Source organism: Zonotrichia albicollis, chromosome 26 (genome assembly GCF_047830755.1).
Source record: "Zonotrichia albicollis isolate bZonAlb1 chromosome 26, bZonAlb1.hap1, whole genome shotgun sequence".
Taxonomy (NCBI): domain Eukaryota; kingdom Metazoa; phylum Chordata; class Aves; order Passeriformes; family Passerellidae; genus Zonotrichia; species Zonotrichia albicollis.
In genome coordinates, this window is record NC_133844.1 from 8,661,883 (window position 1) to 8,678,629 (window position 16,747).

Genomic DNA, 16,747 nt, shown 5'->3' on the forward strand with positions numbered 1-16,747 from the left:
AGCTGCAAATGAAGCAGAATGGAGCCCAAGCCCCAAGATTTGCTGCCAGAGCAGTCCATCAGTATTAGATAATTATTATTCATTTCCCCCCATCAATTAAACTGCCAAGCTCCTCTAGACATTAAAAATTATTTTTACAGATAATAAACCCCTGAAAATACAGGGGTATATAAATATATATATATATTTATATACAGGGGTAAATAATCTGTAAAAATTATTTTTACAGATAATAAACCCCCACTGTCCTGAAAAATTCGAATTCAGGGCACGTTGCCCAACCCTGAAGGAGCAATTCCCAATTCTCCACCCAGCTCTGCTCTGCAAGGCCTCCCAGAGGCCGGAGCTGTCTGAAGGAGCAAAGCTCTGCTGAAATCTGAGATTATGTTTTTATCAGCTGACTTGAAAAAATAAAGAGAGGATTTTCAGCCTCTCCTCTGCCCCGGATCAGACACAAACCAGTTCTCCTCTCCCTCAGGCTCCAGGAAAAGGAGGGGCATTCACAGCCCTCGGCAGGGCACGGGAAAAGCAGAATATCCATCTTTTCCATGCAGGAAACCCCAGGATCTCCCCAAAACCCACCATGGGCTCCCCTCCCTCCCACACCAGCCCCGAGGACAGGGAGCTTTGGATTTGATTTAGCACAGAGCTGTAAAAAAAATACAATATTCAATTATTGCAATGAATTTTCCATTGGCTGCACGGCAGAGGGGCTGCGAAACAGCACCAAAGCCTTGAACGCCCCAGGAAAATCTGGATAAACAGGCAAATCAGGAATAATTATTTTTATAAATATCAATGCAAATGTCTGCTAAAGGGAATAAAGCAGCCATGGAACAAGCCAGGTCAGGAAATTGGGGATCCTGCAGCTCCCAGAGGCCCCCAGGTGATTCTGCAGGGCCAGGGAGAAATTCAGCACCTTGATATCCCCAGAATATCCAGGATAATTCCAGGAGCCACTCCTGAGCGGCTCCCACAGCTGTGGAGCTGATTCCATCAATCCCCTGCACATTTCTGCAGAAGCCAGAAATACTTTATTGACTGGCTAACATTTAAATCCTGCTCCTGAATTGATTTTATTTTTTTTTTTCAATCTGCAAAAATGTCAACTTTAATTACACATTTCCATGTCCAATTCAAAGACGTGCTTGATTCATTTCGTGTTAGTCCCAACTTGCAGAGAAATTTGTTTTACAGACAAATAAAACGTTCCTTTGGATCAGCTGCTTAATACAATAAAATCACAAAAATACCCCTGATGCCAGCATGCAAGACAAAACAGAATTAAAGAGCCCTTTTAATCATAAGCTGCACTTACAGAATACTTTACATGTTCAAAGCACTGTGCAAACAGATTAGTGAGATCACAATCTGATCTCACCAAGGCATTGCTCTGCTCCCAGAGCCAGCACAGCCGGGGGCTGCACATGGAGAGCTCCAGCTCTGCTCTCCCAAAAATGGGGTTTCAATAGAACTGTTTCTGTTCTCCCAAAAATGGGGTTTTAATGGAGCTGCTTCATTCTCTGTGCTCCCCAAAATGGGGTTTCAATGGAGCTGTTTCTCTGTTATCCCTAAAATGGGGCTTCAATGGAGCTGTTTCAGCCTCTTTTCTCCCTAAAATGGGGTTTCAATAGAGCTGTTTCTCTGTTCTCCCAAAAATGGGGTTTCAATAGAACTGTTTCAGCTCTGTTCTCCCAAAAATGGGGTTTCAATGGAGCTGTTTCTCTGCTCTCCCAAAAATGGGATTTCAATAGAACTGTTTCAGCCTCTTTTCTCCCCAAAATAAGGTTTCACATGAAGTGCTTCAGCCTCTTTTCTCCCCAAAATGGGGTTTCAATGGAGCTGTTTCAGCTCTGTTCTCCCCAAAATAAGGTTTCACATGAAGTGCTTCAGCCTCTTTTCTCCCCAAAATGGGGTTTCAATGGAGCTGTTTCAGCTCTGTTTTCCCCAAAATAGGGTTTCAATAGAACTGTTTCAACTTTTCCCCCTAAAATGGGGTTTCAATAGAACTGTTTCAGCCTCTTTTCTCACTAAAATGGGGATTTAATGGAGCTGTTTCAGCCTCTTTTCTCCCCACAACGGGGTTTCCAGCCTCATTTGCTGCTTACCCACAGGGGGAGCTTTTCTCTTCATTTCATTTCCCTCACTTATTCCCTTTCATTCCTTCATTTCCCTGATGGCACACAGGTCCCAGGCCCTGGAATTCCCTCTAAAAGCCTTTTTGTCCCCTGGCAGGGATCTCTGCTCACGGCTCAGCCTCTGGAGAGGTTCATGGCCACTCCTGTGCCCTCTGCCATCTCACACACAAATTCCTCTTGGGCACAGGAAGGCAGAGGGAGCAGCACCACCAGTGGGGTTCAGCCCAGAAACACAAACTACTCACTGCATTTCCTCCCTCTGGTGTTCTGTTAAATCCCCTTTTCTACAGCACTCAACTCCACCCAGCCAGTGGCTCCTCCTTTATGAAGTTCTGCTCTCCACACCTCATTTTTGGCCACTGTCCTCTCCTCTCTGCTCAAACTCACATTACCATGGAATGGTTTGGGCTGGAGGAACCTTAAAGCCCATGCAGGCCCATGAAGGAGCCATGGGCAGGGACACCTTTCACCATCCCAGGGTGCTCCAAGCCCTGCCCAACCTGGCCTTGGGCACTGCCAGGGGCAGCCACAGCTGCTCTGGGGCCTCCCCACCCTCCCAGGGAAGGATTTGCTGACAGGGAAAAGCTCCAGGCCACTGCCCTGAGCTGCTCTGCCCTGATTCCCACACTTCTGGATGAGCTGACTCATTCAGACTCTCAGTGTTCCTCATGGTGTTTGGTTCTCGTGCTGTTTGTTTCCCATGTTTGTTTCTTACAGTGGGTGTTTCTCGTGGTGTTTGGGTCTCGTGGTGGGTGTTCCTCAGGGTGTTTGCTCCTCATGGTGTTTGTGTCTCATGGTGTTTGTCCTCCCTGTGTTTGGTTCCCATGGTGTTTGTTTTTCATGGTGTTTCTCATGGTGTTTCTTCTCATGGTGTTTGTCTCCCATGGTGTTTGCTCCTCATGGTGTTTCTTGTGGTGTTTTGTTCTCATGGTGTTTCTCATGTGTTTCTCCTCATGGTGTGTTTCTCATGATGTTTGGTTCTCATGGTGCTTGTTTCTCAAGGTGCTTGGGTCTCATGGTGTTTGTTTCTCATGATGTTTGTTTTTCATGGTGTTTCTCATGGTGTTTGTTTCCCATAGTGTTTGGTTCCCATGGTGTTTCTTGTGGTGTTTTGTTCTCATGGTGTTCTCATGTGTTTCTCCTCACAGTGTACTTGGCTCTCATGGTGTTTGGTTCTCCTCATGGTGTTTGTTTCCCATGGTGTTTGTTATGTGTGTTTCTCATGCTGTTTCTCACGGTGTGTGTTTCCCCTCATGGTGTTTCTCCTCACAGTGTGTGTATTTGGTTCCCATGGTGTTTCTCCTCACGGTGTGTGTTTCTCATGGAGTTTGTTATGTGTGTTTCTCATGGTGTTTCTCACAGTGTGTGTTTCTCATGGTGTTTCTCACAGTGTGTGTTTCTCACGGTGTTTGTTTCTCCTCATGGTGTTTCTCCTCACAGTGTGTGTATTTGGTTCCCATGGTGTTTCTCCTCACGGTGTGTGTTTCTCACGGTGTTTCTCACAGTGTGTGTTTCTCATGGTGTTTGTTATGTGTGTTTCTCACAGTGTGTGTTTCTCCTCATGGTGTTTTTCACAGTGTGTGTTTCTCATGGTGTTTCTCCTCACGGTGTGTGTTTCTCATGGTGTTTGTTATGTGTATTTCTCATGCTGTTTCTCACAGTGTATGTTTCTCATGGTGTTTGTTTCTCCTCATGGTGTTTCTCCTCATGGTGTGTGTTTCTCATGGAGTTTGTTATGTGTGTTTCTCATGCTGTTTCTCACAGTGTGTGTTTCTCATGCTGTTTCTCACGGTGTTTCTCCCAGTGTGTGTTTCTCCTCATGGTGTTTCTCCTCACCACCACAGCGCAGCCGCCCCCAGCGCTCCCCCAGCCCCCCAGCCCCGCGTGCCCAGCAGGAGCCCTCGGGGCATACTCACAGCATGGCGATGCCCCAGTGCTTGCCAGCTCTCTCCCCGGCGGCCTGGAAGCCCGAGAGGCCGATGAGGGCCACGGTGGGGGTGATGGTCAGCGGCCCGATGTAGCGCAGCAGGGCCCCGGGCAGCCCCAGCAGCCCGATCGCCACCTCGATCAGCGAGGACATGATGATGGCACCTTGGATCTGAACACACAACAGGGCAGAGAGCCAGCTCAGTGCCATCTGATGGCCAAAGCCAAACGCCTTTTGTTTTTCTGCTCTGGATTACAAACTGCAGTTAAAAGAATTCAGTGACACAGAAGAACTCAGCAATTTTTTTTTTTTTTTTTTCGTCATAAAACAGCTCATTATGTTTACGTGACTTATCGCTTTAAGCATAACACTTATGGTTTTCTCCACAAAACTATTACACAACAGACCAGTGGGCCAGTCTGGAAGCTGTGTGGAAAGCACATCACACTGTCAGACAGGAGACCTGGGGTCCAGGCTAACCTTTAAGCTCTCAGATCGAACGGCAAGGGTTGGTGCGCCACGAGGTGATGCTCCTAGCTCCTAGGGGCAGAGTGTGTGCTGCATTGGTCACAAGTGCTCCTTAGAAGCTGGATTAGAGCAGCGTTGTGGTCTCAGGAGACTGTCAGCCCTCTTGGCTGCAGGGCTCTTGGCAGGATGTAGCTATGGTTTGAACATGGGGAAGAGAGAGGGGTTGTTTTTAATTAAGAAAAAGTCGGCAGCCCAAAGCAACGGGATGGGAGATCAATTCCATGACACACGCCTTCATTTGGACTACGCTACCTGCCACCCTGGCGTGGCACAGCCCTCAGCCTGCCCTGCAGGGCACCACGACTTCACACTGCAGTGCTGAGGGTGGAGAAGGAGCTGCAGGTATCTCACAAGCCTTTGGGGGAGAATCGACCTCTTATCACAAGAGTCTCCAACTTAAACACTTGGGAAGGAACCAGATTTCCTAAGTGCAGATTGAGCAGCCCCAGCGCACAGGGACAGCAGCAAGGGGCCTGGCAGCAGCTGAACTGCTGCACAGATCAAGGCTACAGGAAGAGTTTTCGTCTCTCTCGAGCATTTCACTGCACGGCTTTTGGGATGTGGTAACTAACTCCTGGGATTTGCTGTCCAGCAATGAACAGGTGGAAAAGATGAAGACTTCCATGAAATGAGCAAAGGGATATTTTCACATGGAGATCGCAGTGACACAAGAAATCACCAACTTAAAGACAAGAACACACAGATGATAAAGTGAGGAACTTAACTGGAGCTGGAGAGAGTGACAGCAAAAGGCAAGCCCCACATTACCTCTCGTATCCGGGGGTACCAGATGTGCTCGGTGTGCAGCAGCTCTGCTGTTCCGTTTGCAACGGTTACATCTTCCAAAGAGACAAAAAACAGGGGTTTCTTTCATTGCCCAGCCGCTCTGCCCCATCCCACACAAACCAAACCCCTCCCCAGGCTGGGGCTGATAAAGGAGCCCCAAATCCCACAGAGAGCAAGCTCTGCTCAAAGGAAGGCAAACAGCCAACCCCTCGCTTCTCCCTCCACTCCAAAATTCCCAGCAACCATGGCTGCAACAGGAAAATGCCCTGATTTCCAGACAGGAAGGTCAGCCAGGAGTTCCCTCCCCACTCCAGAGGGGAATTACTCAGCTGCACCCCAGGAATGCCCAACTCCAGGGCCTGCTGCTCCCCAGGGCAGGTCACCCACTGCAGGAGCTGAGCCCTGGGCACAGCCCCACCGGCAGCTCTGCGAGGGGAAAGGCTCAGGAGGGAGATGAACAAAGCTCTTGGTGACAGTCTGGGGGGGGGAAGGTTCAGGAGAAGATGAGCAAAGCTCTTGGTGACAATTTGGGGGGGAAATGGCTCAGGAGGAAGATGAGCAAAGCTCTTGGTGACAATTTGGGGGGAAAAGGGTTCAGGAGGAAGATGAGCAAAGCTCTTGGTGACAATTTGGGGGGGGGAAAGCGTTCAGGAGGGAGATGAGCAAAGCTCTTGGTGACAATCTGGGGGGAAAGGTTCAGGAGGAAGATGAGCAAAGCTCTTGGTGACAATTTGGGGGGAAAATGGTTCAGGAGGGAGATGAGCAAAGCTCTTGGTGACAATTTGGGGGGGAAATGGTTCAGGAGGAAGATGAGCAAAGCTCTTGGTGACAGTTTGGGGGGAAAATGGTTCAGGAGGGAGATGAGCAAAGCTCTTGGTGACAATTTGGGGGGAAAGGTTCAGGAGGAAGATGAGCAAAGCTCTTGGTGACAACTTGGGGGGGGAAATGGTTCAGGAGGAAGATGAGCAAAGCTCTTGGTGACAATTTGGGGGAAAAATGGTTCAGGAGGAAAATGAGCAAAGCTCTTGGTGACAATTTGGGGGGAAATGGCACAGGAGGAAGATGAGCAAAGCTCTTGGTGACAGTTTGGGGGGAAATGGTTCAGGAAGAAGATGAGCAAAGCTCTTGGTGACAATTTGGGGGGAAAGGTTCAGGAGGGAGATGAGCAAAGCTCTTGGTGACAATTTGGGGGGAAAGGTTCAGGAGGAAGATGAGCAAAGCTCTTGGTGACAATTTGGGAGGGAAAGGTTCAGGAGGGAGATGAGCAAAGCTCTTGGTGACAATTTGGGGGGAAAGGTTCAGGAGGAAGATGAGCAAAGCTCTTGGTGACAATTTGGGGGGGGGGGAAATGGCTCAGGAGGAAGATGAGCAAAGCTCTTGGTGACAATTTGGGGGGAAAATGGTTCAGGAGGAAGATGAGCAAAGCTCTTGGTGACAATTTGGAGGGGGGGGGAAAGGTTCAGGAGGAAGATGAGCAAAGCTCTTGGTGACAATTTGGGGGCTGGAAATGGCTCAGGAGGGAGATGAGCAAAGCTCTTGGTGACAATTTGGGGGGGAAAGGGTTCAGGAGGAAGATGAGCAAAGCTCTTGGTGACAATTTGGGGGCTGGAAATGGCTCAGGAGGGAGATGAGCAAAGCTCTTGGTGACAATTTGGGGGGGAAAGGGTTCAGGAGGAAGATGAGCAAAGCTCTTGGTGACAATTTGGGGGGAAAAGGTTCAGGAGAAGATGAGCAAAGCTCTTGGTGACAATTTGGGGGGGAAAGGGTTCAGGAAGAAGATGAGCAAAGCTCTTGGTGACAATTTGGGGGGGGGAAATGGCACAGGAGGGAGATGAGCAAAGCTCTTGGTGACAATTTGGGGGGGAAATGGTTCAGGAGGAAGATGAGCAAAGCTCTTGGTGACAGTTTGGGGGGGAAAGGTTCAGGAGGAAAATGAGCAAAGCTCTTGGTGACAATTTGGGGGGTAAAGGTTCAGGAGGGAGATGAGCAAAGCTCTTGGTGACAATTTTGGGGGGAAAGGTTCAGGAGGGAGATGAGCAAAGCTCTTGGTGACAATTTGGGGGGAAAGGGTTCAGGAGGGAGATGAGCAAAGCTCTTGTTGACAATCTGCAGTCCTGGGAAAATGGCTTTGCCACCCAGGGATGTCAGAGTTTATTTCACCAAGCTGGGTGTTAATCACAATTTGAATATGAGATAACAGAGATGTATAAACACCCAAATAATAGAAATTAAATTATCAGAGTCCAAAGGAGCCCTGGGAAGAGCTCCAGTCAGGAAGGAGTGAGCAGCCTGATTTTTGCCTGTGCTGCTGCTCCCCAGTGCCCACAGCCTGGGTGCTGAATAACCACCCCTCACTGAACACACAGAACTGCCAGAGCCATCCCCAGTCCCAGCTGAAGCCAAAGCTCCCATCCCAACCAGAATCCCCTCCCTCTGAAGCTCAAACCTCCCAGGATGACGACAGCAGCAGAGAAGAGAGTGAAAAAGAACATCCCAATCCTGTCCAAACCTGTCAGGTATGACTGCAGCAGGGGAAAACCCTGGTCTGGAGGTGATGCTGCTCATTGCTCAAACTCCCTCCCACTCACCACTTCAAAGGGCTCACTTGGACTCGCTGCTTCCCAACATCGGGAACATTCCGGGAAGGAACATTTGCAGAATGCAAATGGAGCACAAGAATTACTTCATGCCACAGTTACAGCTCCTTTGTCAATGTTTTTATATTAAAAAATTCCCAGAAACTGAACTCCACGAGGACAATTTCAGGAATCTTCTGTGGCAGATATTTTAACACTGTAAAAAGAGAGGTTTTCCACATTCCCTGCTCTTTAGTCCCAGTTTTTACATCAGAGCTGCGCTCCAGGTGAGCTGGGCCATTTGTCACCTAAACAACACCTAAACATAAAGGACAAACAACAATTACCTGTGTTATTGCACTTCCACTTCTCCAGGGAGAGAATTGCTCTGGCAGGTGCTAAGAATGCAAAAGCACTGGCTTGGAACAGGGGTAACCTGGGGAGGAGAGGAGACACGGTGACATCCTGTGGGGTGGCCACAAAACCACCCTGTGCTGAGCTATGACACTGGGAAATAACAGGATTTCTCACCAGAAACAACCCAGACTGAGAAACACAAAGGCTTCACAAGGCAAAGAGCTGACAGCACCTGCCTGGAGGGACTCTGGGGCCAGGCAGGTGTGACAGCAGCGTGGGACACAGGGGGACACTGAGGCAAAGGTGCAGCTTTCACCCTCCCAGCTCTCTGGAAATGCAGTTTTCACCCTCCCAGCTCTCTGGAAATGCAGTTTTCACCATCCCACTCTCTGGGATGCAGTTTTCACCATCCCAGCTCTCTGGGGATGCAGTTTTCACCCTCCCAGCTCTCTGGAAATGCAGTTTTCACCCTCCCAGCTCTCTGGGATGCAGTTTTTCCCCTCCCAGCTCTCTGGAAATGCAGTTTTCACCATCCCAGCTCTCTGGAAATGCAGTTTTCACCATCCCAGCTCTCTGGAGGTGCAGCCTGCAGGCTCCATCCCTCCCCTGTGCATGACTCTGAGCTCACTCATTCTGGAGTGCATGTGTCAATAACTGCTGGGCTGATGGGAGCAGATTAGATGTTCCCAGTGCTTGCCACCAATAAATACAAACACCACAAGAATTTCAAGATGGCATTCTTAGCACTGATGTTTATACTTCCCGAAAGATTCGAGAGATCTGAAGAGGATCTACCTGCACCAGGTATGAATCTGCTGACCTCACTGTACCTTGTGTAACAAACATCCCAAGGTTACTAAACTGCAGATGCACTCTGAACTATTCCACAAATACTGACGGGAATGCATTGCCAGGAGATCCCTTTAACGGGAAACCCCAAGGTGTGACACAGGGAATGAGGGCAGGAAAAAGAACTGCTCAGGTGAAGAGCAGAAAATGCTCACGGGAGGAGAAGTGTGGGGGGAAATGGCGAACAGAGAGCACAGAAAAGATCAAACCAGTTATTAATGGAGTTGGGAAGTTCACAGGAGCAGTCTGGGCAACTTCAAAGCCACCAAATGTTGAAAGCTGCATTATAAACTCAAACTTCATGAACTCCATGAGCCATCCAAGCATGGCTGGGTGGACAGAACTCCCCTGGGCGCTGCCCATGCAGAAATGCCAGCTCCAGGAAGCCAGGGCTGGTGGCTCAGGATGACTCAGCCCATCAGGCAGAGCTGGTGCCCATGGCAGGGCTGCAACACCTGGAACAAGCTGCTACTGCTCCATCCCACCTACACAGCGCCCTCCCAGGTTTGGTAAATAAACACTCACTGCAAACACATTCCCCAGGGCTGAGCTCACTGCTGTTTGCATCCACGGAGCACCAGCCAGGATGGGAAACCACAGCCCAGCACCTGGCCCTGCTCCACTGCTGTGTGGCACAGCTAACTCCCACAAGAGTGCGGATTTTCCCCCTAAGCCAGGCAAAAAAAGAGTAATTTAATATTTAAGTTTTTTAAACAAATTGTTCAGAATGAGTCAAGCAAGCTCTGTCTCCTTCTCAGTCTGGGAGTGACTTACAGATTCTAAGGCAGCCACTCAGTGCCAGCCAGCTAAAGCACCAAAGCCCCTGAGTGGGGTTTTATTTCAATTCCATGTCCAAGCCATCCACTGCTCCATTCTGGCACGGACTGAGGCAAAGACAGGAGTTCTCTGCAGGCAAAGGCACCTGGAGATGCCTCACTGGGCTCCCATGGCCCACATGTGTGAGAGAGCGGAGCCAGAGCAGGGCCCAGCAGCAGAGCTGCCCCCCTGGCCGATTAAAGCCGTGCTGAATTAACTCAGTGCCACTAATTACCCACTAATGAACCCCTGCCAGAGCTGGGGCTCACTGCACAAGCCAGGGAATAGCTGGAATTCCTAGAACTGGTCTGGGTACCCAACCTACCCCAACTCCACCCCGTAATTGAGCTAAATCCATCTTTAAGAACCCTTAAACCGTGGAATTTGACCTTTGGAAACCTTTATTTGCTGAAATACTTTGCAGTTGACAGACCTGCCAATGAATACTTGCAAATCTCATTGAGAGGCCTGAGCTGCTGTATCCCATTCCCAGCCTTACATAAACCCCCCATCACATGGGCAAGAGTTATAAAACATCCCAGCGTGGAAATTTCCTCCCCAAACACAAGTTATTTTAAGACCCAAACACAATTTGGCCTTCAGGGATACGGAAATGTAAGTACAATGCAAGTTGGGAGCCACTGAAAAGGGAAAAATCGAGGGCAGGGCTGGGATTACACAGAAAGAACAGAGAATTTCAACATTCGGTAATTTTGGCACTGTGATTTTGGGCACCCCTCTCTCTGAATGAGCCCCAAATCCCTCTCTAGTAAGTGATAAAAAACCAAGATTATTAAGGGAAAAAAAAAAACCCAAATATGACAAACTTCCAGACAAGGTACATGAGGATTTATGGTTACAGCACAAAGAGCCAGCCAGGCTGGAAATCAGATTATTGACTTGGGGAGTCTTTACTTAAAGAAAATACATTGGGGAAAGAAAGTTTGCTTTTCCAACAGCTTCCACTCTGCTGCTTTGCCACCAGAGTGAACTTTTCAAGACAGAGGAGAGAACTCCTAAGTCCAGTAAGACAAAGGAAATAGAAGGAAAAAGTGAAGTAAAGGTAACCAACCACCTAAAGATGCTGGCTCTTAACTAAATCCTTAAAAATGTGGAATTTTCTAGTGGCAAGCAGGATTTCTGCCTGTGCCCAGGCTCACCTGCAGCCCAAGGTGGTCTGCAGCAGAAATTAATAAAACCACTACAGTCAGCCCCTCTTTTCCAAGGTGTGTGAATGAATTTTTGCTCTCCCAGGAACACTTCCACCTTGTTTCCTCTCCCTGCTGGATTTCCTCACCCCTGGGATGCCTTGTGTTATTTCAGATCCACATTTTTTTTGGGAAGCAGCTTTTTAAAAGCTCACCCTAACTAACTGCTGCTCTGCTGCTGTTGGTTTTGTGTTTCTGGAAACCACCAAATTTCTGCGCCCAGGCCCTCACCTGCAGCCCAAGGTGGTGTGGAGCAGAAATTAATAAAACAAACATAGTCAGCTCCTCTTTAGCAAGGTGTGTGAATGAATTGTTCCTCTCCCAGAACACTCCTGCCTTCTCTGTTCTGGGAACCCCTAAATTTCTGTTCTGAGGCTCACCTGCAGCCCAAGGTGGTCTGGAGCAGAAATGAATAAAACCACCCCAGTAAGTCCCTCTTTTCCAAGATGTGTGAATTGCTCCTCTCCCATAACACTCCAGCCTTCTCTGTTCTGGGAACCCCTAAATTTCTGCTGCCAGGCTCACCTGCAGCCCAAGGTGGCCTGCAGCAGAAATTAATAAAACCACTATTAATAAAATAAAAGTCAGCCCCTCTTTACCAAGGTGTGTGAATGAACTGCTCCTCTCCCAGAAGCATCCTGCCTTCTCTGTTCTGGGAACTCTCAAATTTCTGTTCCCAGGCTCACCTGCAGCCCAAGGTGGACTGGAGCAGAAATTAATAAAGCCACCACAGTCAGCCCCTCTTTACCAAGGTGTGTGAATGGATTTTTGCTCTCCTGCCTCCTCTGCCCCAGGAAGCCCTGGGTTTGTGTTCCCAGGCTCACCTGCAGCCCAAGGTGGCCTGGAGTAGAAATTAATAAAACCACCTCAGTCAGCCCCTCTTTTCCAAGGTGTGTGAATGAATTGCTCCTCTCCCAGAAGCATCCTGCCTTCTCTATTCTGGGAACCCCTAAATTTCTGCTGCCAGGCTCACCTGCAGCCCAAGGTGGTCTGGAGCAGAAATGAATAAAACCACCTCAGTCAGCCCCTCTTTACCAAGGCAGCCCCTCTTTACCAAGGTGTGTGAATGAATTGTTCCTCTCCCAGAAGCATCCTACCTTCTCTGTTCTGGGAACCCCTAAATTTCTGTTCTGAGGCTCACCTGCAGCCCAAGGTGGTCTGCAGCAGAAATTAATAAAACCACCACAGTCAGCTCCTCTTTACTGAGGTGTGTGAATGGATTTTTGCTCTCCTGCCTCCTCTGACCCAGGAAGCCCCAGATTTCTGTCCATGCCCAGGCTCACCTGCAGCCCAATGTGATCTGGAGCAGAAATTAATAAAACCACCACAGTCAGCCCCTCTTTTCAAAGATGTGTGAATTGCTCCTCTCCCAGAACTCCCCTACCGTCTCTGTTCTGGGAACCCCTAAATTTCTGTTCTGAGGCTCACCTGCAGCCCAAGGTGGTCTGGAGCAGAAATTAATAAAGCCACCACAGTCAGCCCCTCTTTTCCAAGGCAGCCCCTCTTTACCAAGGTGTGTGAATGGATTTTTGCTCTCCTGTGCCCCAGGAAGGCCCAGACTCCCGCTGCCAGGCTCACCTGCAGCCAAAGGTGGTCTGGAGCAGAATTAATAAAACCACCCCAGTCAGCCCCTCTTTACCAAGGCAGCCCCTCTTTACCAAGGTGTGTGAATGGATTTTTGCTCTCGTGCCCCCTGTGCCCCAGGAAGGCCCAGACTCCTGCTGCCAGGCTCACCTGCAGCCGAAGGTGGTCTGGAGCAGAAATTAATAAAACCACCCCAGTCAGCCCCTCTTTACCAAGTCAGCCCCTCTTTACCGAGGTGTGTGAATGAACTGCTCCTCTCCCAGAAGCATCCTGCCTTCTCTGTTCTGGGAACCCCCAAATTTCTGTTCCCAGGCTCACCTGCAGCCCAAGGTGGTCTGGAGCAGAAATGAATAAAACCACCACAGTCAGCCCCTCTTTACTGAGGTGTGTGAATGGATTTTTGCTCTCCTGCCTCCTCTGCCCCAGGAAGCCCTGGGTTTGTGTTCCCAGGCTCACCTGCAGCCCAAGGTGGTCTGGAGCAGAAATGAGTAAAACCACCCCAGTCAGCCCCTCTTTACCAAGGTGTGTGAATGGATTTTTGCCCTCCTGTGCCCCAGGAAGGCCCAGACTCCTGCTGCCTGGCTCACCTGCAGCCGAAGGTGGTCTGCAGCAGGGTGGTGATGCCCACGCAGAAGAAGATGGTCCCGATGAGCTGGCTGGTGGCCCACTGGTCGAAGCCCACGCACATGGCGTCGGCCAGCAGGAAGGGCACGGCGATGGTCCCGCTGAAACACGTCAGGTAGTGCTGGGGGCACAGGGTTAGTGCTGCAGCATCCTTCCACCCACCCCCGGCACCACACACCCACTCAGAGCAACTCAGGGATCTCAGGCTTCAGTCAGAGATGAGGTTTTCAGGAGTTAATCAAAATAAATGGGTAGGTCTTGATGAAGTTACGCTGGAATAGTTAATAACTGATTGCATGTCAACAGAATGTTTGGTTAGCTGGGTTTATAATATAGAATTATAAATAGAATATTCTATATTCTTATAGAAGAATATAGAAACTGATAAGTAGCTTTTAGGAACATAAGGCAATTGTTTTTAGGAATGTAAGACAATTGTTTTTAGGAACATTAGACAGCTGGAGGCCTCCTCTCTTCTGAAACCAATTGAAGACAAGGAATGGGAGTTCTAGCAATGGTTCATTTGCCATATTTGCATTGAAAAGGTAGAAAGGTCAGAAGGAGGAAGATTTCATTTACTTCCTCATTTTGGGACCCCCTCCCCATGAAAGGGACCCATTTCAAGGGACAAACCACACATGCTTAATGGCTTTTGAACTAATTACCATGCTTAATGGCTTTTGAACTAATTACCCTATGAAGCAGGGGATGGGATGTACCAATGTTATGAATATGCAATTGTATTTTGGATATTCAATATTTGTATAGATAAAAGGGCTCTGCAATCACCTGTAAATTGGGTGTGTATTTGGGAGTTATCCCACAATGAACATTCACTTTTTAACTCTAAACTGTTAGAGAGTTTCTGGATATTGGTACCAGATCAATATCCATATTGGGAATGGGATGTACCAAAATTATCAATATGCATTTGTATTTTGGTTATTCAATATTTGTATAGATAAAAGGGCTCTGCAATCACCTGTAAATTGGGTGTGTATTTGAGAGTTAGCCCACAATAAACATTCCCTTTCTAACTCTAAACTGTCAGAGAGTCCTTGTCCATCACAGCTGGGTATCAGTACTAGATCAATATCCACATTTTTAATAAATCAAGCAGTTTCTGTTCGTGCCTCTGAAGCCCCAGCAGAGCTCCCCTCCCAGAGCTTTGCTCTCAGTGATCCCCACGTGGGGATTTCTGATTTTTGTGATTTCTGGGGGTCCCAGGCTCCTGGAACACCCCGCTCTCCTGACCCAGGTCACTGTGCTGAGAGCAGCCCCCAGCCCAGAAATAACTCCACTCACACACAAAGGACTCCTCAATTCTTCCTCCACCCAAGCACACCAAAAGCAAAACCAACCCAACAAATTTTCACCAAACTCCACACACAAGTGAAAACAGAATTCCTACAGAACCGCCCGTCCTTGAGGAAAAGGCAGCAACAAAAAGGATGCTTTGGAATGTGTTTGTTTGGAGATCTCAAGGCCCTTCACAGAGATTACAGATTCTCAGCATTCCTGTGGGCCAGATGCTATTGCCACTGCAGAGGGAAGGAAGGAGGTGGCACTGGAGCAGGGGCTGAGCTGCAGGAAGCAGCTGCTGCTGCTCCACGGGCAAGCCAGGTGCAGGGTGATGCTCTCAGCACTGAAATAACTGCAGCAGCAGCTTCAATATTCAGTATTTCAGGTCTAAACCCATGTATTTCCCCATCTTCATCTCCAGAGGTGCCCAATGTCCCTTGTGAAGGCCTCCACTGAGCCTCTGCTCACTCATTTACCAACAGCAGCTTTTAGCTCAATAAATATTGGGGTGACTCTCACAAATGCACGAGCTGAAAACTGAAATCATTCTCAGAGCAGTGATCTGAGTGTGAACAATCTCAGAAAAAACCTCCAAACATCTCCTTCAAAATCATTCTCAGAGCAATGATCTGGATCTGATCAACCTCAGAAAAAACCTCCCAACACCTTCCTCAAAATCATTCAGAGCAGTAATCTGAGTGTGAGCAGCTTCAGAAAAAACCTCCCAACATCTCCTTCAAAATCATTCTGAGCAATGATCTGAGTGTGAACAATCTCAGAAAAAACCTCCTAACATCTCCTTCAAATTATTCTCAGAGCAATGATCTGGGTGTGAACAATCTCAGAAAAAAACTCCCAACATCTCCTTCAAATCATTCTCAGAGCAATGATCTGGATCTGATCAACCTCAGAAAAAACCTCCCAACACCTTCCTCAAACTCATTCTCTGAGCAGTGATCTGAGTGTGAACAATCTCAGAAAAAACCTCCTAACATCTCCTTCAAATTATTCTCAGAGCAATGATCTGCGTGTGAACAATCTCAGAAAAAACCTCCCAACACCTTCCTCAAAATCATTCCCAGAGCAATGATCTGGGTGTGATCAACCTCAGAAAAAACCTCCCAACATCTCCTTCAAATTATTCTCAGAGCAGTGATCTGAGTGGGATCAGCTTCAGAAAAACCTCCCAACACCTTCCTCAAAATCATTCTGAGCAATGATCTGAGTGTGATCAACCTCAGAAAAAACCTCCTAATATCTCCTTCAAATTATTCCCAGAGCAATGATCTGAGTGTGAAAAATCTCAGAAAAAACCTCCTAATATCTCCTTCAAATTATTCCCAGAGCACTGATCTGAGTGTGATCAACCTCAGAAAAACCTCCCAACACCTTCCTCAAAATCATTCTCAGAGCAATGATCTGAGTGTGATCAACCTCAGAAAAAAACCTCCCAACACCTTCCTCACCCAGGTGAGAGTGGAGAAGGATAAACCTCACAAACACAATGGCCTGCACAGAAAATCCTCAATAAATCTGGAAGCCCCAGAAGGAAAAGCTGTCTCTGCCTGGGGATGTACCTGCAAGCCCAGGAAGATGCAGAGGTACCAGGGAGGAACATCCTCAATGGTGTAGATCATGTCAGTCCTCTGGGCATCCAAGCTGCCGCTGCTGTCCAGGGTCTCTGCCAGGGAGCTCTGCAGGAACAAGGGCACAGCAGGTTAGGGCAGCACAGAACAAAGGGAATTTCAGCTTCAGCCACTCTGGTTTGTGACAATTTCAAAGCCTTTCCCATCCAGCTCCTGAATTTGTAGCCAGCATGTTCCCTTCTGAACACTCCCTGCTTATTTATTTATAATTGCTGATTTCTGACAGAACTGATCTGGCAGCCAAAAGGTGCCCAAAAATGGATTCAGCATGACAAGGCTGTTAAAAAACCCCACCAAACCCCAAAGCCACAAAAACAAACAGAAAAAGAAGACAGGGAAGAATTGGAACTAAGGAGAAGAGCTCTGTCCTTGCACCAGAGACCAAAATCGCTGGCAAAAATAAATC

General features: G+C 48.3%; 1 protein-coding gene across 2 annotated transcripts in view; it reads right to left on the reverse strand.

Annotated features, from left to right (window-relative positions):
- Positions 1–16,747, reverse strand: part of SLC23A2 (solute carrier family 23 member 2) — a 59,289-nt gene that overhangs the window by 17,462 nt on the left and 25,080 nt on the right. For both annotated transcript variants that reach the window (XM_074559112.1, XM_074559113.1), the window contains 5 exons: positions 16,273–16,389; positions 13,357–13,514; positions 8,303–8,391; positions 5,362–5,432; positions 4,055–4,236 (listed from right to left, as the gene is read on the reverse strand). In XM_074559112.1, the coding sequence (XP_074415213.1) occupies positions 4,055–4,236; positions 5,362–5,432; positions 8,303–8,391; positions 13,357–13,514; positions 16,273–16,389 (617 nt within the window). The remainder of the gene's footprint in view (positions 1–4,054; positions 4,237–5,361; positions 5,433–8,302; positions 8,392–13,356; positions 13,515–16,272; positions 16,390–16,747) is intronic.